Here is a 23,112-nt window from a genome sequence, read left to right on the forward strand (position 1 = left end):
TAAGATATCTGATTATTAGATTAAAAAGAAGAAATTTTATAGTGTTACCGTAAGCCCTAAGCCCCATGCCCTAAACCCTATACCCTAAACCCTATACCCTATACCCTATACTCTAAACCTATACTCTAACCCTATACCCTAAACCCTATTAACTTAACCCTATACCCTAAACCCAATTTTGGGTTTCTTCTTTTTATGTATATTATCATATCATGTCCTACTTAATAGGTACATTAGAAATGTAAATGTTCTTTTGATCATGATGAGAAATGATATAATAATATACCTAAAAAGAAGAAAATTAATCAAAGAACAAGAACATGTACCTTACAATCAGACATTTTTCGACTATGTAGAGAGACACCAAATGTGAGCTTAAGAATGAAAAGAATCATATTATAAATGACATACTTCTATATATAACATATATATACACTCAAGGTAAGAAATTAAAGAATGTAATTGATTATGATAAAGTTAAATCCAACTAAATTTTAGCTCAATATTTGAGTTTCAAATTGATGCTAAAATTGAGAAAGATACCAAATTTAGCTTTATATCATCTGAATGGCAAATTAGAGAAACTAAAAAATGAAGAAAACTATTAATCATAGACATATGCTCTATATAGTAAGTTTGCTTATGTAGAATGGGTGTAAAATGAAATAAAAATATGTATGAATTTATCTTAAAAGATGTCTAGTATTTTTTATTTTTATCTAATTTTCTCTTAATTAAATCATAAATCCATAATCTAGGACAATGTAATTGATGCTCCCGTTACACTGCAGAACCCATAAAAGGAACAATCAGATTTATACACGTATAGATGAACTTACCTTAAACAAAGGAAAGAATGGGGACAGATCGATCGGATACGCGGTTCGGGAACAGATTCGATGGTATGAGAAAGGCGTACCCCAGCCGTTCCGGCAATCACTCTCAGACCCAGATGACCCCTCATGAGAAATCGTAGATTTGATTTCGGGTCTTACCCCATTCAACACACCTCTCGACTGGTCATTCATCATGAATGAAGTTACCCACCTCCATATCGTGGATCGCGGAGGGAAGTTACCGAAGCCACGCACCTCACGCGTTTAATGCGGACGACGGAGCCAGACGGGGAAGTAATTTACACGTCCCAATCGCTGATTGACACGTTCTCCAGACACCCAAAGTACTCAATGTACTCTGTACATTCCAGAACACACCTAAAACGTGAAGTTGCTGGGTGTATAAAGTATGTGTAAACGCATTTCACCTCCACTCCTTCCTCCACTCTCCCATCACTTCCTCGCCGCTCTCCTCCGCCGCACCATGTCCACCGCCGACGCCGCCTTCAGCCCCTCAACCACCCGCGTGGGCTGGATCGGCACCGGCGTCATGGCCTGTCCATGTGCGGCCACCTCCTCAAAGCCGGCTACACTCTCACCGTCTTCAACCGCACCATCTCCAAAGCCCAGCCTCTCCTCGACTTGGGCGCCAAGCTCGCCGACTCCCCACGCGCCGTCGCCGCCCAATCCGACGTCGTCTTCACCATCGTCGGCTACCCCTCCGACGTCCGCTCCGTCCTCCTCGACATGACCACCTCCGAGCCCTCCCTCGCCGTCGAGATCTCCCAGTCCGCCGCCGTGAAAAACTGCTCCTCGATCGACGCGCCCGTCACCGGCGAAGACATCGGCGCGAAAAACGGAACCTTGGCGATTCTCGCGGGCGGGGGACGGGAGCTTCGTCAATAAGTTAATTCCCCTTTTTGCCCTCATGGGTAAGGTTAATTACATGGGTTCCCCTGGGAAGGGCCAGTTCGCGGAGCTAGCGAACCAGACCATTATATGTTCGACAATGTTGGGACTAGTAGAGGGCATGATGTTTGCACACAAGTCTGGGCTCAATGTGGGCTTGTTCCTGAAGGCAATCTCGGTCGGGGCGGCCGGGTCTAGATCGTTGGATTTGTATAGAGGGAGGATTTTGAAGAGGGGTCTCGAGCCGGGATTCTATGTGAATCACTTTGTGAAGGACTTGGGGATTTGTTTGAAGGAGTGCCAGAACATGGGGCTGGCTCTGCCGGGTTTGGCATTGGCTCAGCAGCTTTACTTGTCCCTCAAGGCTCATGGTGAAGGCAATTTGGGCACCCAAGCACTCATTGTGGCTCTGGAGCGCCTCAACAATGTGTCACTTGAAGAACAACAAGCTGGTTCGACGAAGTAATAATGTTGTTGTGAGTTGGTATTATAGTTTCAAGTAGTGAAGCCTAGTTATTACTGCTGCTTCTGAATGCGATGATGGTTTGCCTTTTTTTGTTCTGGAATGGAATGTTTAACTGAGTTTTCGTACTGGCTTTCTAATACCATTGGGGCATTGTGTCATAGGGTCACATTTCCTCTGTTCACTAGGAGTAATTCTATGTGCACAAACCTCTTTCTAAATACACAGCCCTATTTCTGTAATTCTTTCGAAAAATCATACAAAATGAATCCAAAATCTATCCCATACCAACCAGTTTCTATTTCATAAGAAATGTCACCCCTGCACCACTGCATGCGTGCACAGTTTGGAAAGCGACCAAAAAGGAATACAATGAGGGGAGTAGTTTGTGCCTTGCGGTTTAGTCAAGCACACTACTATTCTTCTCTTATCACAGACAGTTGACATCAATTGAACATGTAGTTCTTCCGGAAGATAGCAAAGTAATAACAAACAAACATGATAACCCACCTTCAAATCAAGCACCCCTAGCCCAATGGATGGGTTAGTCTTGACAATTGGGACAAGTACCCAACCCACCTTTCACCTATCCATCCAGAACCCCTTAGTTTTCCAATCCCATCTGCTTCTACACAACCACTCCCCCCATTTTTTCTCTTCACGTCAGAATCACTGAACAATCTTACGTGCTCGAAATTCTATTCAGAGACCAATGGAATCATAACTTTGGGAAAGAAAATAGGGAACAAAATACCAAAACATAAACAAACCGAGTCAAAGTCTTCAATCACAAAACACACTTGCTTTCTCTGGTCTTCGTTCAACAATGGCATTCTCTGTTCACATTCTACCAGTTAAGCCCCCTTCACGGAAGCTTCAAATGCCATCTTGCATAACCTTAACGTTACTCTTTCGTCACCTTAGTCTCTTACTACATTTCCGATCTAGAACATTACTCTCAACTATGTTTGTACAATTAATATTAAGTGATGTGAATTTAACATCATTTAATTAATTTAACACAATACTCGTAATGAATAATATCAAATGTACCACATTTTAAGAAACCACCTAGAATCAATTTTACGTGTCAGCTAATTAGATAACGTGCATATATCACATAAGCACGTAAAGTGAGATATAAATAGTTTCCTGAGATGTGGTTCAATTTAACATTATTGGTTATGGTCGGCTCGTAATAGTTTATGCATCTAACTTGAAATAATAATATATATTATTTTGTCTATATCCTGGAAATTACTTGGTAATTACGCACGTGGTTGTCTCCGAAGCAGCAATACAATAAGATCAAGTCAACTGGTTGATCTATAAAACAATTTTCTTGCTTGCAAATTGAGCAAAAACAAAATTTAACAGCTAACTGATAGGCACAGAATTTTTCCAGGTCTTCCACTAAAATTGCCAAATGTCAGGATGACCCTTCAATGATGCTATTCACCTCCAAATTTCCGCACCTCTGTACTGCTTTCACACCTCTTAAAATGATTACCCCCCCCCCCGAACTATGGAGACGTTTTCATTTTCATACCCAAATATGAAATTCTAACGTTTGGATACCCGAACTAAGCTCCGTCAAAAAACTCTGTTAGTTGGTCATGTGGCAGTTAATTGCTGAGTTTTCCATTATCTAATGATGTGGCGATACAACTCAGATTAAACAAATAAAAAAACTATAATTATAAGACCCTCGTCCTACCCTTTACCTAATCCGTTTTCTCTTCTTCTGCTTCAGTGCTTCACCTGAACAACCTCATCTTTGATGTCGACGTCGCTTGGCTGAACAGCTGGAAAGGTGCTTCAATATGGTTTTGACTAGACTAAGAAATCAATTCGACCATCAACAACCTCACCACCGCCGTTGCCGCCTCTACAACCTTTACTTCCGGCATGACTACCAAAAATCATCTTCCAATTTGAAATTTAAAACCTCAGATCCAAAACACTTCAACCCAGAAAATAATGCACCCAAAGAGAAATCATGCAGGAGATAATATCGAATCTGCCGCCTAGCTCGAGCCCATAGCCCGTATATCACCTACAATCGATACCTTCCTTAACGAATATGTTAAACGGAGCATAGTTCGGGTACCCAAACGTTAGAATTTCATACTTGGGTATGAAAATGAAAACGCCTCCTTAGTTCGGGGGGTAATATGTAATTAATCCATGATTTGATTATAAGTTCCTATCTTGTTTTGTTCTGAATCATCCATCCTCATAGTTCAGACCTCCATACCCAAATGACAACACCTAAACCTTGTCTATACACCCTTCTCTTCTTCACCTTCCTCATCCATGCCAACTCTCAGTCCCTTCAAGACAAGGAACGAGTAGTCCTGCTTAAGTTAAAGTCATATTGGCTATCACCACCAGCCCTCAGCCATTGGACTTCATCATCAAACTCTAGCTCCCACTGTAGCTGGCCAGAGATCACCTGCACCGAGAACTCCGTTACCGGATTAGTTCTCTACAACGTAAACCTCACCCTTCAAGTTCCGTCCTTCATTTGTGACCTCAACAACCTCACACACCTTGACCTTGGTGATAACTACCTCCCGGGAGATTTTCCCTTGTCTCTCTACAACTGCTCCAAGTTAGAGTACTTGGACCTGTCGCAGAACTACTTTGTGGGAACTATTCCTGATGACATCGACAGATTGCCTAAGCTGCAGACGCTCATTCTCGCCGGCAACAACTTCTCCGGTGACATTCCTGCGTCTATTGGGAAGTTGCAGGAGCTGACAACTTTGCATTTATACATGAACCAGTTCAACGGCTCTGTCCCTGCAGAAATTGGTAACCTCTCCAACCTTGAGTTCCTCTGGCTCTCTTGGCTTCCCGACATGGCGCCATGGAAGCTGCCTTTTGAATTCACCAAGTTCAAAAAGATGAAGATATTGATTATTCGCGAAGCGAATTTGATAGGAGAGATACCGGAGTCTATTGGAGAAATGGAAGCACTTGAAAAATTGGATATGTCGATAAACAACTTGAGCGGGAAAATACCAACTGGTCTGTTACTGTTGAAGCATTTGAGCATTATCTATCTCTTCAAGAACAGACTTTCAGGGGAGATTCCTCAAGTGGTTGAAGCATTCAATTTGACCATCATCGACATCTCAGAGAACAATTTCACAGGGCCAATACCACAAGGTTTCGGAAACCTTACTAAGTTGACAGACATGAGTTTGTTCTACAATGGTGGTATTTCAGGTGAGATTCCAGAGGAAATTGGCCTCCTGCCAAATCTTGTGATTTTCAAAATGTTCAACATGAACTTGTCCGGTACAATTCCTCCAGAGCTTGGTAAGCATTCGCTGCTTGAAGACTTCCAGGTTTCGGTGAATAGGCTTACCGGGAAGCTGCCAGACGGTTTGTGTAAAAATGGTAAGCTTGTGGGAGTTGTTGCTTATGAGAATAGTCTCACTGGGGGGCTACCGAGCTCTCTTGAAAATTGTGATAGTCTGATGACAGTCACAGTTTATGATAACAAGTTATCTGGGGACATTCCTAGTGGTATGTGGAATGCATTGAACTTGAGTTATGTGCTGATGAGAAACAATTCACTTACGGGTGAGCTTCCTGAGAAGATGTCATATAATCTTCAAAGGGTGGAAATAGCTGACAACAAGTTTTCAGGACAGATTCCAAGAGGGGTGTCTTCCTGCAAGAAGCTGCAAGTTTTTGATGCTGGTAACAACCTCTTGAATGGCACTATTCCTCAGGAATTAACTACTCTTCCGAGCTTGTCGAGTCTTCTCCTTCATCAGAATCGGCTTAGCGGGCCACTTCCATCAGATATTGTATCATGGGAGTCACTAAACATTCTTGATCTGAGCAGAAATCAACTCTCCGGACCAATTCCAGAGAAACTTGGTGTTTTGCCATCTCTTACTGAGTTGGACCTTTCAGAAAACCAATTTTCTGGCGAGATTCCAAATCAACTTGCCATTCTGAAACTCAACAATTTAAACCTGTCTTCAAATCTCCTCACTGGCGAGATACCAACTTCACTTGAAAACTCTGCGAATGAGAGAAGCTTCTTGAACAATACTGGTCTATGTGCAAGCACCAGTGGTTATAATGTCAATATATGTTCTAGATCACCAACCTCCAGCAAGATTTCAAATCGGTCTCTAGCTTTGATCTTAAGTCTAAGCACGGTGTTGTTCCTGTTGGTTCTGTTCTTATTAGTCTTCTTTGTTAGTGGATACAGGAGAAAGAAGGATGGATCACACGCAGACTGGAAACTCACTTCATTTCAGAGGTGCAATTTCACCTTATCAAAAATCTTGGCAGGGTTGACAGAAGGCAATGTGATTGGAAGTGGTGGATCAGGGAAGGTTTATCGTGTACCTGTGAATTGTACAGGTGATGTTGTAGCTGTAAAGAGGATTTGGACCAACAAGAATAACATGGAGGATGGGCTTGAAAAACAGTTTCTTGCAGAAGTCAAGATACTGAGCTCAATTCGACATGCCAATATAGTGAAGCTGATGTGCTGCATTTCCAGTGAGAGTTCGAAACTTCTTGTATATGAGTACTCAGACAATCGCACCCTAGACCGATGGTTGCACAAGAAAAACAGATCATCCCTATCCAACCTCTCAAGTTCAGTTCATCATGTTGTCCTGGACTGGCCTAAGAGGTTGCAGATTGCAGTGGGAGCTGCTAAGGGCCTCTGTTATATGCATCATGACTATGATCAACCCATTATTCATCGAGACGTGAAATCAAGTAACATTCTGTTGGATTCTGATTTCAACGCGAAAATAGCAGATTTTGGCCTTGCCAAGATGTTAGTCAAGCAAGGAGACCTTGCCACAATGTCAGCTGTTGCCGGTTCCTTTGGCTACATGGCTCCAGGTAATAACCTATACACACAAATGCTCAAGTTAGTTCCTGAGAAATGTGAGCAAGTTTAGTTAAACTTCTATTTTCAATTTGAATGCAGAATACGCACATTCCACAAGAGTGAATGAGAAGATTGACGTATACAGTTTCGGGGTCATCCTGCTCGAGTTGACAACTGGTAGAGAACCCAATGAAGGTGATGAACACACTTCTCTTGCCGAATGGGCGTGGCGACATGCTCAAGAAGGCAAACCTTTCGGCGATGCTCTGGACCAGGACGTCAAAGAACCTTGTTACATGGATGAAATGAATGCTGTCTTCAAACTCGGCATAATGTGCACTGAGAAAAATCCTTCTAACAGGCCTTCTATGAAGGAGGTTCTGCGTATCTTAAAAGAAACCTGTCCTGCACCAGTTCGAAGGGAAAAGACCGGGAATGCCGCTGCTCCTCTCCTCAAGAATTCAAGGCGAGAGAGGGTTTTGGAAGATCAAGATGGTTTGGCAACGAATGTGTGATAATTCACAGAAGATGACACCAATAAAAGGGGATATAAGACGAGCAGGTAGGCTAGTATGCTAGATTGTTTACGTAGGACTGATATAAGACGCATGTAGGCAGTTTAAGAGTTGCATATGTACATTGAGATCCCTTAACAGATGAGCACTGTACCGTGACCGTTTCAGATACTCATATACAGTCTGAAACGGTCACAGTACAGTGCTCCTCTGTTGTTGAGGGATCTCAATGTACATATGCAACTTAAGAGCTTGTGATTTTCAAAATTGGCCTGCCAAATCTTGTGATTTTCAAAATGTTGAACGACAAGTTCATGTTGAACATTTTGAAAATCACAAGATTTGGCACCAATAAAAGGGGATATAAGACTAAAGCGGCGCTTGGTCGTCGGACGGGCTATGAGAGATGGGCTCCGGCTGAAAGTCAGGTGCAGGGAGCGAAGCTTCTGTTCACCGTGTAGAGCGAGGTACGCCATGACGAGCAGTGGGAAAAGTGGGAGCGGCGGCGCTTTGTTCTAGGGAGGAGGGGAACAGAAACCCATCTAAGGGTGGTGGCCGGGTGTGATGAGGAAGAGAGGTGCTGGCCGAAAGAGGGTAGGTGACGACTTTGTGAAGCGGCGGATGAACGGCGGCGGATAGGGTTTTTCTATTTAGTCCTTCTAGTTTTCCTAAGCCCGTCTGGTTTTTGGGCCTCTAGGATTTTAAATTAGTTTTGCTAATTTATTTCCAATAATTTTCCTAGGTTTCTAGGAATCATAGGGTAGGTTTTTGCTAATTAATAATTTTCCTAGAATCTTAGGGTAGGTTTTTGTGTCTGTATGTTATGATGTTTCTTTTACATCTAAATAGTTAAACCTTCTGACGCACCGTAATTAAGTGTCTTGGCAACGAAAGTTTTTATGCAAAATTATCTCTATGTAAAGTAATATTATAGTTTGCTAGGCTCACTTTAGATGAGCGGAAATATACAATGTAATGGTATGTAAATCACTTTCAGGGTCTGTATCAGTGTAATTCTGGCTTACGACTATTATTACAATAGGTTATATGCCCACCTTTAATTTAAAAAAAAAAAATGTAGGCTAGTATGCTAGATTGTTTACGTAGGACTGATAAGACGCATGTTGGCAGTTTAAGAGTTGCATATGTACATTGAGATCCCTTAACAGATGAGCACTGTACTGTGACCGTTTCAGACTATATGATGCAGGTTCCATACCAACAGAATCTCCAACAGCAAAGGAAAAAGAAACGAAAAAGGATTCTGGTAGCCAGTAAAACTCCTGTTTTATTAATAGAGAATGAGAGAGAATATTCCGCAAAAGATGACTACTCAGTTTACATTCCCCCATTTTATTATGTGATCCAGCTGAAATGATCTTATACACTTGTACCAACACAAAGCCTACGCACCCAGAAAGGAGCAAAACAACAGGCTAAGACTCTAAAGGCTTTAGCCAACTTAAAACTCCAATTGCCATTTATGATCCTTTGAGAATAACAAGCTCAATGGACCATAAATTAAGGATTGGATGCAACATCATTCGGAATAGGAGCTCAGAGCAGCTCCAACTGTTCCGAAGCAAGTTGTGTAAAGGCAAAGGGAAAGCGAAAAAAAATATACAAAAATTTGAGAATGTCACGCTTCATTCATCTACCCTGGTCTCGACTATTTTACGAATCCTCTACCCCAAGGTAATGGGAGTGAGAGGCTGCCAGGAGAGCAGCTCCAATTCCGGACCCATCATTTGAGTGCTCAACAGATATGTGCTCGGCGACATCATCACCCAACAACTCATCAAGAGTACTCTCCATGCAGACTCGGAATTCAGTGTAGTGCTCAAACAAGCCACCATCCAATGCTACCACTGACTTGTGCTTCTCTCCATCCTTTACCGTGTCTCTACCCAACTTCTTAAGGACTCCCAGGATCCCAGCAGCGGAGAGGCGGGCTCCACGAGTGGCAACTATGTCACATAACGCCACAACGGCCTTTCTCACTTTCAGTGACGTATTGGAGATCTGACAATTGTTGACAATTCAAAAACCAAAACTCATTCTGCTGTCTTGACATTGACTTGGAAAGAACTTAAAAGATAAAACAGGAATTATAGTTGCTCTTAGAATTGTATGTTCGAGTATAACAATGTCAACGACAAAAGCATGATCTATCATGTGTGCACTCAGAACTGGTGATTTGATGAAAAACATAGGCATTTCAACCTTCTTGTTTCACTTTGCTGACCCTCTCAAAATGGAAATGGTGCTAGAAAAGGTAATAACAATTAAAGTAAAGTGCAAGGCAAAATAGTAAGGTGATGATTTCATCAAAGATTTGGAGTAAATTACCTCTAAGATATCCTTCAGTTTGCTCCCAACCACTCTCAGATCCGGAGATGAGTCATGATGCATTGCGGACATGTCGGGAGTCCTGCACATATTACAGCAACGTAAAGACTCGCTAACACTTACCCGCACTTACAAATGGGTTCAATAAAACAGCTGCAGAAAGCCTATACATACTTGAAGCTGAATAAATGATAAAAGAAGTTGCCACTGCCACAAAATACAGGGTTTAGGCCAAACAATCAGTCACAAGTATTGCATATACCTTAATACGAAGGGAATTTTCAGTTTGTGTGGAACAGTATCACCAAAAAAGGCAGCTTCTTCAGCCATCTTCAACAAAACTCTGCGCACAATGTCTCCTAAGTACATCCCAGAAATAATCTTCTCAAAGATCTGTAGAACAAAACAAAAGCCCTGGTCAAATCTAGATCAAGCCATCTACCAAAGTCAAACATGTAAAGATAACTTCGTAGTTACCTGCTCTCCAGGGTTCAAACTCTCAGCATCAAGGGCTTGATCATATTCTGTATGGGGAAGGTGTGATGAACGAAAGTTACCCCACTCCATGTTGATTACCTATTCATGAAAGTAAAAATGATCAGCTCTGCTCTAAGTGGATAGAATGTAACCATGGCACCAGGCATCAACGTAAATTTTGCTTTCCCAGAAGGTAAGGGCCATCGATATTGAGACATTGTGAATGAACCATAATTCCCTTAACTTTGATAGCAGATCATATACTAACCATCTCTCCTGATTTAGGTAGAAGACCATGCCATTTTGGAATCGCATGTGCACGTTCTACATAAGCCGCATTTGTTCCGGTGCCCAAAATGACAGCAGCAATTACATGCGGATTGTGGTACCTACCTCCAGCTAATGTCCCAATTGTATCATTGACCTGCATCAGCCTGGGAAGTTAGGATTTTCCAAAACAGATTTAGCAATAAAACATTAACCAGGTGTAAATCAGCTCTCAAAGCAAAGCAGACAAAACAGAGCTGTTGAAATAACAAACTATATTGGACTTACCAAAGCTGTAACACGCATATCCAGGCCAATTTTTTCCACTGATTTGGTGAGCTCTGCCACCACATCTTGCTCAACCTGCATCATATAAGCAAAGAGAAACTGTCACAAGAGGACACCCCATGATATTCACTCAAATGGATTTAATATTCAATGATAAAAGAACATTTAGGTAGAGTTTATGCTTAAAAAGATTATGAATCGAATTCTGTTCACCTACATAACTAATTAAAGACAAAAAGTAGCAAAGTCAATACAGCAGGAAGTGTCAAAAGTAATTAAGACTTACCGCATCTTCAATACTGAATCCTTTTGTCCACTTGATAAGGGTTCCTGATGCAATTGATGTTTGCCACACGGGAAATGAGAAGGTAAAACCCAGCTCCCTTAGTCTACCAGGTGCAGGATGAAAACCTTCTCCTTCAGTAGCCACAAATTTTGCTAGTGCTTCAGCAATAAAATCAAATAATCCCTGAAACCAAACCAAATAATGACATTAATTTCAAGTACAAACAACTTAGGCATTGATAGATTACTTAAAGAAATACTAACTTCTGAAGTCCCAGTCATCAAATGTGGTGGAATTGAAACTTCGTCAAATTCTTGTTTAATAACACGCTTTTCTTTCCCACCAAGCTGTACGCGCAGGACACGGAAATTTGTCCCACCAAGGTCTAATGCATAAAATAGTCCTTTCTCATCCCTGAAAATTAAAGAGAAAAGTAAGGGGACTGAGCTATGCTTTCAATAGGACCCGACAATCAGCTATTCAGCTAGTGTATGAGCTAGAAGATATGAACTTGGTATCTATATTACGGATTACAAAATCATATCCAACAATTTCACTATGCCCTGCTGCGCCACAGTTGAATATACAGCAGAAGTCTAGAAGAACACTAAACATGGTACTCGAGTTGTGACATAACACAGCCGCACTAATAAGCAAACAATAAAGTCCAAATTCGCAAACTTTCCAAGTCTGTTAACTGAACTCCCAGTTCATTACTCTACAACTACATCATTTTAAATTCACAAAACGAATTCATATGTGTCCAGCATTCAAAAGCAAACTTTCCTATCCTACAACCAATATCCAGATGCAAATTGGTAAAACAGTAAAGGAGAACTAGATTACCACACATAAAAAAAAGATGCAAAGAGCAAAGGTGATACTAGTCAAAACTCAAAACTAGAAGCAGTAAAAGATGAAAACATAGACAGTAGACCCAATACAGAATCATGCAACACAAACACAACCCACTTCAAGAAACAAAGACCAAAACAAGCTCAAAATCTTTACACATATAAAAACAACAAACAATTAAAACCACCGATTCAAACAAAACCAAGCAAAACCAAAACCTCAAATTACAAGTCTTTCTCAACTAAAACCAGGGCGGGTGATATAAAAGCTTTGCATACCCAGTGGGGAGGTTATCAACATAGCTGATGAGCATCTTAAGCTTGCTGCCGCCCTCTGACGCCAGCCCGGCGTGCATCTCCACTGTCATGGCGTCAGCCACCTGCCGGAGCTTCCCAATCGGCGTGTCACACTTCTCCTCAAACTCCTTCAATATCGCCATCGCCCGGGCCCACCTCCTCGAGCTTTTCAATCTCCGCCGCACCAGCAGCGCCGCCGCCGCACACGTCACCGCCGCGCACACCACCGCCGCCCCCACCGCCACCTTCCCCATACCCACAAAATTGAGTCAAAATCACGCAATTAGGCTCGAAAAGATCGAATCTTGATCGGTTTCAGAGGACCCTGAATCCAAATTGACCCAAAGATTGAAGCTTTTTTAAGTGCATGGAATTGGGAAGTGAACAAATGTAAGAAGAAGAAGAACCCAGATCGGAATGAGGGACAGGAATGGAATTACGAAAATTGTGGAGCAAGAATTTGGGGCAGAGAGTAATATAAGCAAAGAAAGGAGTGAGCTTTATTTGGTTTATCCAATTTTCTAATGGGGGAGTGAAATGACGAGAATGGGGCTGTCAGTGTCAGAGGGGGGGGGGGGAAGAGCTTATATGGACGAACTTGATTCCATGGTGTTTTGGAGTTTTCAGGTTTAAGGAAGGGTACGTGTGAGGTGGTGGCTCACTTATGCATGTGTGTAAAGTTGGGATTTTTATTCTTTTATTTTGGGTTTTCTTGGCTTCCAATCCCTAAACTAAATGCTTCAAAGGGAAGGATCTTGGTGTGTGATCCTAAGAACGTGGTTTAAGAGGTTTGATTAGGTAATTACTTGGTTAATCCGATTTAGATTAAGTATTTGATTACGTGTCAAATGATAATAAGTTTATCTGATTTTGATATCATTATGAATCAGATAAATTATATCTGTTACGTTTTTATTTAATCTACGATTACGTAATAAATAGTTGTCACATTTAATAATTATTTATGTCTATCCAATTTTAACTTGATAAAATAAAATATACAATTATCATAAACCGAGCTTTGTTTGTCTTGAAAACAAAATTATGATTTTCATTAGTAAAATCATACTCTAAAAGCAGCGAATAAGAGAAATATTTTTGATGTAACGTCTTTGTGTATGTCTATTGTTCTCAACTCTTGGGATTAAAATAGCTGGGCCCAATGAATAGCAATGGTACATGTTAAATCTGAGATGATTTTCAAATTCACAACTCGAATGTCCAAAATTGATTAAAATCCAAATCAGCACTTAGTCATCATTGAAAAGAAGAGGGCAAGTGGCGCTAGAGTTGGATATGAAACCGTTCACTAAACATTCAACTTACACCAAAACTACGAACAAGTTTCTTGACTTTTTGCTTCGAATCTACGTATATAAATCAATGAAACCATTTTTGGACCACATTGTGTACTACTCTATTATTGAAGCATTTGCCCTTTGAATTAAGAAATTGCACAGTGATCAATTTGTAAGGATTAAAAAGTTTTAATAAAGTTAAGAATTTAGTCTTCATCATTTTTGTAATGTGCTTAAGTGAATTTGCTCAAATATCGTGTATTCCTAGTTTATATAAATAGATGTATTAGTCATGTTGACAAAATGTAATCTATTAAAGTGGTCTATGTAGCCATGTTTCAATCACACTAGAGACAATTGAGTGAGATGGGCGATTCATAATCATTAGACTTCCTTCATGTTTGAGTTTAGTAAAGACTATAATTGCACATAGACATTATAGCTCTAGTAGTCGAAGTTGTATTTAGGCGCTTCATACTCATTAGACTCCCTCCATGTCCGAGCTTATTAAAGACTATGATTGCATATAAACATCGTAGCTCTAATAGACGAATTTATATTAAGTTATACATTATGAAATGTCATGATGTGATACATCTAACATTACTCTAACTTGGTTAAGAAGATTTCCGGTCAGGAATTGCCGGTCATATCGGCTCCATTTGGTATTTGTTGGTTATAGGACGTTTCCACTTCAATTTAGTTTCCCATCAAACGATGGGAACCCAAAAAGTGGTCCAGAATAAGAAACAAACCTTGCTTAACCAAATACCCATTGTTATAAAGAGAGATCAATTCCAGTGGGACACGGACAAAGCTTCCTCCATTTTATGGGCATCTCATTGTCTTCATCGATCAGAATGATATTGGAAGGATCAAAATCAAGTATTTGCTTACAGAACCTTATTGGTTGGTAGAGTACGCAGAACTTGTCAATCTTTACAACACCCAAAACAATGAAATGCTGAATCTGTCAGCTCAGATTTGGGGAAAAGTTGTGTGCTGCTGGCTAAGACAGATGACCACCTTCATCTCCCAATTTTATTCGATTCTTTATGGAATATATGATCTGCTTTTGCTTCTTCATGAATATATTCCACCTTCTCGTCTTATTAAAATGAAATTCATTCGTCTTGTTAAAATGAAATTCATTGGGATTTTGATTCACTTATCCGTTACATAATAGGAAGATCAAACTCCTCCGTACTCTTCAAGTATTTAGTATTCTACTACACAAATGTGATGCAACCACAATTCCCGATACATATAGGAAACTAATCATCAGCTAGTTCCTTGGCAGTTGGAATTACAGGAACAAGAAAATTGCCAAAGGGTGAATCAAAGATCTTGAAGTTTCCAAGCACCCCATCTTGCTGTGCTTGTGCTACTGCTAAATCTCTAGCCTGCTGCATACTAACACTCAATCTGACTCCACTACTAGTTTGAGCCACCGGAACCTACACATGTATTACACAACATCAAATCCCCGATAACTAAATTGCGTTTCGGTATAAAAATTTCTAAGTGATCCGAAATATTGAAACTCAAAGAAATGCGAGAGATTCTTACTGTTACTTGCTTCTCAATCGGTCCAGACACATTCCTGGTGTTACAGAAAAGCCCAAGTTAATTAGAGAATCCATGAAAAACAACAAAAGCCATACATGTGCGCCTGAGGAGACGACTTGTCGTTTAGGAACACGACTGTGGAAAGGGTCGGTTCTGCCTTTTGGGGAAGGAGACGATGCTTTTTTTCAGTTAATACTTGTCGTGTTAAGGAAAACCCAATTCAAAACGCCAAAGAAAACGACGCTACTGGTTCTGGATTGTCATCAGAGGAAGAGAATCTCTCTCTCTCTCTGAGTGAAAACTTGACAGGAAAAGATTCCAACTTTCACAGTTTCACGGGACCAAAAGTTAACAAAGACCCAAAATTTGAAATGGAAATTTGTAAACTGAATTAAAGGGCAAGTAGGAACTAGTATTTACCTGGGGGGTTGAGGCGGTGGTTCAGCGATTCTCCTCCTCTTGGGTGGTTGTTTGGGTGCCATTGCTGGCTGCTCAGCTCAAGCTTCAGCTAATTTTCCAGGCTCTCAGGTTGAAAGGGTTTATCGGTTTTGATGGAGAGCAGATGGGCTTTGTGGGTTTAACTTAAGAATACTAGGCCCAATGTGTAATGCTTTGTTTGGGCCAGGCATGACAGGTCCAGGAAACTTATGGGCTGTCGTAAATGGTGTTTTTGGGTCCGCATCGCTAAACTACGGACATTTGATGACCAAAACATCGAGTATCAATCGATTCAGATCAAAGAACAACAAAGTTACAAAGTAGTAGTATCGCATACACATCGAGTGTTAGGAAAGCAAAACTTGGAGAATATTACCGTTTATTAGTAAATCTTACATATAACTATAAACGTACTGTATAAAATAGAGTATCAGCAAATGTTAACACTGTTTATACCGTCGTGCGTGGTTTATCAAAGTAATCTTCGAGCAGATGTTGATAATGCTATCAGTAATTTGGATTGGAATGATTTGTTATGGTTCATTAGATTCTCCATAATGATCAATTATACATTATCATTGCTCTTAAAGACTTGAACCACACACTCGGAGATACTCGTATTAGTGTATGTATAAAGTGAGGACGTAGTGCTCATTGTGGGCCGAAGTGTCGTATTCCTTGTGGGCCGAGCCTGAGTGGTCCATGAAGGTTATTAGGATATATAAAAAGGCTCTAGAAGAATTCTCATCACTAAAATATGGTGGATTCATTTGACCACGATCATTAGATTCTGCACAATGATCATTTATCCACTCCAGATATCAGAGTAACCAATCCACCAGCACTAATCACTCACCTTAAACCACACGCTCATGATATTTCAAATTGGGGTAATAATAGATTTCTGCGTTGCTTAATTATTAAACAGTTCATCAGTCTTAATAGTATACAGTACTTCATGCCGGCCTTCTGGTGGTGCTGACAGAGATAGTAGCATCGGAACTGTTCTTGATAAGATCTTTGTATGCATGGGCCGTATGATAAGATAGTAGTCGCTTTAGTGTTGTACATCTTCAATAATGTAGCTTAATTGACATGAAATTACTTGCAGCTTGCTGGTGAGGTTGTTCGATCTATGATGCAGACTTCTGTATATGATAGAAACTGCTTATACCTCGAGCTGGGTTACGCAGCAAGCTTAGCGATGATGTCTTCTTTGTTTAATGCTTATGATGCATACCGTAAACTAATTATGATAGTGTTTGGTAAAAATGGGTGCCTGCATATCATCAAACGTGAGCTTAAACAAGGTGATTGTACGTGATTGCAATATTATAGAGAGTTCTAAGGACCTATTCATTGGGAGAGCAAGTTTCAGAGTCGACGGAACGATGAAGTCCATGTTCTACCGTCGAAGGTAGAAAACCTAGCTCGGAGATAATCTTCTAGGATTTTGCATTGTCATGTACTTAACGAGGGTTTTGATGATCCAACAAAACAGTTTCCAACTAGAGAGTTATACTTTAGCTCCCTTTCTACACACATACTGATTCATGATATCGATCTGGTTGAGTTCGAGAACTTATACTAGATCGATATAACCGCGAATCACTCCACAAAAGTGAAACAAAAAACATGTATTTGACCTAATTTTGTTGATTAAAACTTCCTAATTGTTCGAGCGCATAGCTGGTGGAGGTGATAGCTTGGATAGTGGCCTTTAGGTAGGATATTATTGATTTAAAGATGGTATCTAATCAACAAACTTAATGTTGATTGATTTCGACTCACTAAGTTTTACTTTCTCCAACCAATATTCTCCATCCAAAATCTCTCTCGGTGTTAAGAGAAACTTGACCCCCCAGATCGAACCAAATCTATTCCCTCATCATTCTTCAGCTCTTTAATTAGTTAGTTAAATCGTGGATGAATGTCACTCTAATTTGATATTCCTGTTTCCATTTTGTCAAACCTCAGATCATCTCTATGTTTTCTTAGTTGGTGATTATGGTGGTTATTGACTAATTGTATCTTAATTTATATTTGACCCGTGTCGATTAAGGTTGGACAAGACTAATCAATCGATCAGAACAAAGTGATTAAGTAAAGTAATGATTATTATGTGTAACATTGTCCTAGCTTGATTAATTGACTATTACTGGGGTCAACAACAATCTGCTATACTAATGGAATTGGATTGAGGTTTGAAAGTTCTAGCTCGATTGGTGCACGCCCTTTAGTCTTTGCATCAATTAAGGAATCCACAAACCAAAAATCAAAATTAAATTCGCATCAGTTTACTTTATAATACAAAACTCACAAGCTTTTAGGATTCACAACATAATGCATATCTAATATCTTGTCCATATAAAAAGAACAAGAAGAAGAAGAGTATTTCAACCAAAAACAAAATCTACAACATTTCATTTTTCATTTCTCAAATCACTATTTCAAAAAATTCTTTCAATTCTTACACAATATGTACGGTCCCTGCTTATTGAAAAAGTAGTTGGTTGGACAAATTGATTGTTCACATGGTTTGTCCGACCATCAAATCTAAAGAGTCATTTCCGTCACAAATACTCATGAACAGTTCAGTCACATACTCACATGACGACACACATATAACAAGATTATCAACGAGTTTGGTGACCCCGATGGCCCCGTTAAAATTTATGCTCCTCATCATGAGGTTGTCCAACCCTATTTTCCAAACGGCTAGGGTCCATCGTGCCACATGGTTAATCTCCTTAATCTCACTACATGACTCTCTTAAGTACTGTTGTTGTCCAACCCTAAACAGTCTTGGAGGGGTCCCGAAGGGGATCATTAGTGCCCAACTTTGGAAGAGACTTGTTGTATCACTTGTATGCTTGTTTCCCCTTCACCAGAAAATTAATAGAGTCAGAGCTAGAGACCTTTCAATCCCTTGACCTTAAGAAAGGTATGCGGTACTAGTAGAAGTGGTAGTCCAAGTCCAACAAGCACGCTGAGAACTTTAGCAAATATTTGATTTAAGACCAAGCTAGCTCAGTTAAGCTGAGGCCAGAAGAAGCTAAGAGAAACCAAGCTGCTAGGTCACCGGCAGGAGAGGACTAAGTAGAGGAATTAGGTCAGCAACAGTGCCGGAGTTGGACAAGAAGGTCTTGCGTGCCATGTGAAAAAATGCGTCCCACGTGGTGTTTCTGTTTTCTTCTTCCTTTTTCTGTTACAATTTTGGCAAGCTACAGCACCAAAAGATCCCACAAAGTTTCCAATCTGGGAAACTGACCAAACCCTAGAGCTAATTTATCTCTAATAGAAAATACGATCACGATTCATCAAGGGATTATAAAAATGGATGAGTGTGTTCCAGAGACTCTGGTATATACAGTACATACAGTACCCTCTTGAAATTTTAGGGTTATCTTTTATTTGCTTTGCAAGCTAAGCTTTGGAATCTAAGAGACATGGAAATGAGCTAGCTGTGCGTGTGAGACAAGTAGCTGGCTTTTATACAGACCCCCATCTCCAACTCCCAATTCCTCCATATTTCACGTGCCCAATTTTGATTTCTTCTTTCTGTTTCCTTTTGCTTTCTTTCATTTATCTATAGTTCTATACAGTTCCATCTTACATGAGGACTGTTCTTGCTTTCCTTTTGCTTTCTTTCATTTATCTATAGTTCTATACAGTTCCATCTTACATGAGGCACTGTTCTTGTTTCATTGACTCCTATAGACGATGAACAGAAGACCGGAGGGTAAATTACTCCGGTGGCCGGAAACAGCTAATGAATCGTCCAGTTAATTTTACATACACTATCAGCATTATAATACCAGTGTATCAGAACGTTATTTTTCTTTGTCCAACTGATCTGGACACCCAAACCCTACATCTTACTTATTGTTTTGGTCTTAGTCCGAGGCACTTAACCTTTCCCCCTGTAATGGAAGAGCTAGATAATATATAGAAACAGAAAGGTAAGATGGCATATTTTCGAGAAAAAGATCAATTAGTGTAGGTGGAAAGGAACCAGAAAATAGTTTGCTTTGCGGTTGCTTGTGCCTTTTTGCAGATCAGTGTGATCCTGAGGATCAAGAGCAAAGCTTTTTTCACAATGTTTGGTCACAAAAGATCTTTTATATATGAGGAAAGGGCAAAGCTATGGTATAGCTTCTCTGCACCTTGTTTCCAAATTAGGGTGCTGCCACGCGTACCATATAGTTAGACGTTCAACTTTTCTATTAATTTTAGTTTTCTTTATGTCTTGCCTTTACATGATCATAGTATGAGTTTCATATATATGCCTTGTAATTAAGCTAGGTTTCATGGTTGTTGGGTGGGAGCTTTATAGTTTTGAAAGCATATATAAAATCCATGAAAATTAATAAAAGTTACTACACAAAATGTTATTGGCTTGCACTTCAAAGCTAGCATTAACAAAAGTCAATTTAAAAAATTTCAAGAATTATTAATATTATCTACTGAATTATGCCAGAAATAATGCACAATATATGGACCCGATACAACAGTTCAATTGGAATAGAATTTGTTTGCACAGTACTCAAATTATTATCTTAGCCAACAATGAACGGAATTGTTATTATTAATATCGCATGTATATCTCCCATTCTTCAATAGCTAGCTAGATGTAAGGTTCCTTCCAAATTAAACTGAAAGTAATGGAAGTTTAGATTTCTTTATATTTTGAGAAGGGAGTTTAATTAGCTCGATTGAGCCTCTGTGCTTAAAAAATGAGATAGATCAATTATCAATACTTACAAGCTAGTAATACGGAGCACAGACAAGTATACATGCATACAGATCGAGCTTTTGAAAGCCAGAAATTTCGATCAGTTTCAGGCCAACTGCTTCTAGCAGCTAGCAGGTGATCATGTGCTTCCATGATCGATCAAAATGGCTGTGCGAACACACCAGAGCTTATCTAGCTGCCCATCTAGTACCCAATTAAAGATGCTCCACTACCATCTCTGACTCGGGACCTACTCACAATCCACCCAATTATAACCAAGATATTCTGTAGCGCAAAGGGTTCTACTGTCTCTGTTCAACACCTGTGCCTTTCCCTCTGCATATCACTTTTCATCTTCTAGTTTACTATACCTGCACTGTGATCTTCAGCTTTCATCTTCTAGTTTATGTTGGAAATATCGGAGAAAAATAAATCTCACACCATAAAAGTGATAAATAAAATATAACTTATAAGTGGATAAATTTTATCTAATTGTACCGAGACCTTTTGTGATTAAAACCCAACGTAACACCTTAAGGGTGGTTAAGTTGGGACAGTATCGGTACAATATGATATACGGGCCACGTTTGTTTAACATGGTATCAGAACGGGTCCCTCTTTAATTACTTCTTCAATTCTCATGGGCTCGATTTGGGTTCATTCTCTCCGTCCCGATTCATTCCACGTGTTGACTTTAAGTCAGGTTACACGTGAGGAGGCGTGTTGAAGTATTGGAGAGGAATAGATCTCACAACAGAAAAGTGACAAATAAAATATAACTTAAAAGTGACAAATAAAATAGATCTTATCCAATTGTACCGAGGTCTTTTGTGATTAAAACCTAACACCTTAAAGGTGGTTAAGTTAAGACAATATTGATATAATGTAATCCACGGGCCACGCTTGTCGGTGTTTAACAGTTTATTATACCTGCAGTGTGATCTTCAGCTTTAAGAAGAACAAAGAATCGGGCTTCTTCTGTTGTGTAAATGTATATAATACACCACTGGTGTAGATGCAGGCTAGCTCAACAATGTTTGACGGACTGTTTAAACAACTAAAACTTTGCCAACTTCGGCAATGTGTGCCTGCTCAACTCGACCATGATATCGATGCCAACTTTATGTGCTAGCCAGCGCGCGGCAGCCTAAAAAGGAATACTTTGAGATATCATTTTTCAAGATAGATTACCCATGACAAGTTCCATATCATCCAATATGTATAAGCTAGTGCAAGTATCGTTAAGAGCCAAAACACTGTGAACTAATAACGTTGATATTTTTCTGTTCTTTAGCGAATATTGAAAATAGTAACCGGGCATATATATGTTGTGTGAAAATATATATGGGATGGATCCAAATATACGAAGGAGCCCACAGTGCAGAACAGGGTTGGGATTATTAGGAGGAATTGTAAGGTGGGCGTAGAGCGGGGAACACGGGCTCCCGTTATTGAAACAAGAAGTGGTGCAGTGTGATTCATAGAGCTCGGTATACACAGAAATTAAGTGGCATCCAAGAATAGAATAGTGTCAATTGAATCATTCAAAGGTTAGAAATGTGTGTGTCACATTCACCACTTGATCCCACAAGGTTCTACCACAAGCTGGCTATCCGTATTCGCCCTCTAGCTAACTTAGCCACCTCCGATCCACCGTCTTCTCTGCTGATTCTGAGCCACCCAGAGACAACTCGATCCATTAAGCACACCCCACCTCCACTGTTCTTTTTTCATATTTCCTCCATTTCCATCTAACCTCTCTAATTCTAGATCGATATCGATCTGTCTATTTTTATCCATGCACCCCTTTCTTTCTTGATTTATATAAACACACACCTATCTCTATCCTCTTAATTGTGAGCATTATACAATATGATGAACTCATAGAAACCGACAACAACAGTCAATTACACCCAGCTCAACAATGACAGAGATTGCATGCACAGCACAGGGGTAACAGCTTGGAGAAAAACCCAATTAAATTAAAAATGCTAGCTAGAATTGATTGATTGGATTCAAGCTTCAAGGCATATATATGTGTGTCTGCTGTCTCCTTCGTTCCATATGTTCGTGGAAACCCAGCGAGGTCCTGACGACTCCACCGTCCATCGTACACCTAATGCACTTTCTGCTTAAATCATCGTCTAGGATCTTGCATTTGCATGCACGTGTACAGTGTCAAAAAAAAATTTGAATGCCAAGAAACTGATCTACAACAGTTCATATCGAATTTCAAACATTAATCATATGGAATGATTTTATTAATTTCTAAGAAAACATCGATAGTTAGTTAGAGTCAACTTATAAAGAAGCGGGGCGAAACTCTTAAACGTGAGTTTTTTCGACCCCATTTGTGCGGATGATGGCAAAAACTGAGAGGCGGAGAGGTGACGAAAACTGAGGTGGGATATGACTCTGGAGGGAGAGCAAACGTCCATAGACAGCATGTTTTGAAGTAAAATGGCATGGGAAGGGAATGGTTTTGCTGAGGTGTAATAGCCTGACCTTTTTTCTCCTACTTAATCAGTGTCCATATCAGAAACTCCCGTTCGGATCATCCAAACCGGCCACAAAGGCCCCACCGCCACCGGCCACAATAGGCCGGTGCCCCTCCCATTCCGGCTACTCGATCCCTAGCTCTTCTTATTATGTCCA

General features: G+C 40.1%; 2 protein-coding genes and 1 pseudogene across 2 annotated transcripts; 2 read left to right on the top strand and 1 right to left on the bottom strand.

Annotated features, from left to right (window-relative positions):
* Nucleotides 1-1,245: 1,245 nt before the first annotated feature.
* LOC101304711 lies at nucleotides 1,246-2,211 on the top strand (annotated as a pseudogene).
* A 2,258-nt stretch (nucleotides 2,212-4,469) lies between these two features.
* LOC101305010 (receptor-like protein kinase HSL1-like) lies at nucleotides 4,470-7,599 on the top strand. The gene is made up of 2 exons (XM_004288846.1): nucleotides 4,470-7,095; nucleotides 7,184-7,599. The coding sequence occupies exons 1-2, from the start codon at nucleotides 4,470-4,472 to the stop codon at nucleotides 7,597-7,599; spliced, it is 3,042 nt and encodes a 1,013-aa protein (XP_004288894.1).
* A 1,264-nt stretch (nucleotides 7,600-8,863) lies between these two features.
* On the bottom strand, nucleotides 8,864-12,841 carry LOC101297661 (hexokinase-1-like). The gene is made up of 9 exons (XM_004287432.1): nucleotides 12,400-12,841; nucleotides 11,530-11,680; nucleotides 11,267-11,449; nucleotides 10,981-11,055; nucleotides 10,694-10,849; nucleotides 10,426-10,524; nucleotides 10,211-10,341; nucleotides 9,949-10,030; nucleotides 8,864-9,621 (listed from the first exon to the last, which is right to left on the bottom strand). The coding sequence occupies exons 1-9, from the start codon at nucleotides 12,669-12,671 to the stop codon at nucleotides 9,274-9,276; spliced, it is 1,497 nt and encodes a 498-aa protein (XP_004287480.1). The 5' UTR covers nucleotides 12,672-12,841; the 3' UTR covers nucleotides 8,864-9,273.
* Nucleotides 12,842-23,112: the final 10,271 nt, after the last annotated feature.

This window comes from Fragaria vesca, linkage group LG1, assembly GCF_000184155.1.
Source record: "Fragaria vesca subsp. vesca linkage group LG1, FraVesHawaii_1.0, whole genome shotgun sequence".
Taxonomy (NCBI): domain Eukaryota; kingdom Viridiplantae; phylum Streptophyta; class Magnoliopsida; order Rosales; family Rosaceae; genus Fragaria; species Fragaria vesca.

Coding starts and splice junctions, on each gene's coding strand:
- LOC101305010 (XM_004288846.1), top strand. CDS start 4,470: ATGACAACACCTAAACCTTGTCTATACACCCTTCTCTTCTTCACCTTC. Junction 7,096..7,183: donor CTTTGGCTACATGGCTCCAG/GTAATAACCTAT, acceptor ATTTGAATGCAG/AATACGCACATTCCACAAGA.
- LOC101297661 (XM_004287432.1), bottom strand. CDS start 12,671: ATGGGGAAGGTGGCGGTGGGGGCGGCGGTGGTGTGCGCGGCGGTGACG. Junction 11,681..12,399: donor GTTGATAACCTCCCCACTGG/GTATGCAAAGCT, acceptor TTTAATTTTCAG/GGATGAGAAAGGACTATTTT. Junction 10,031..10,210: donor AAAATTCCCTTCGTATTAAG/GTATATGCAATA, acceptor TAATATGTGCAG/GACTCCCGACATGTCCGCAA.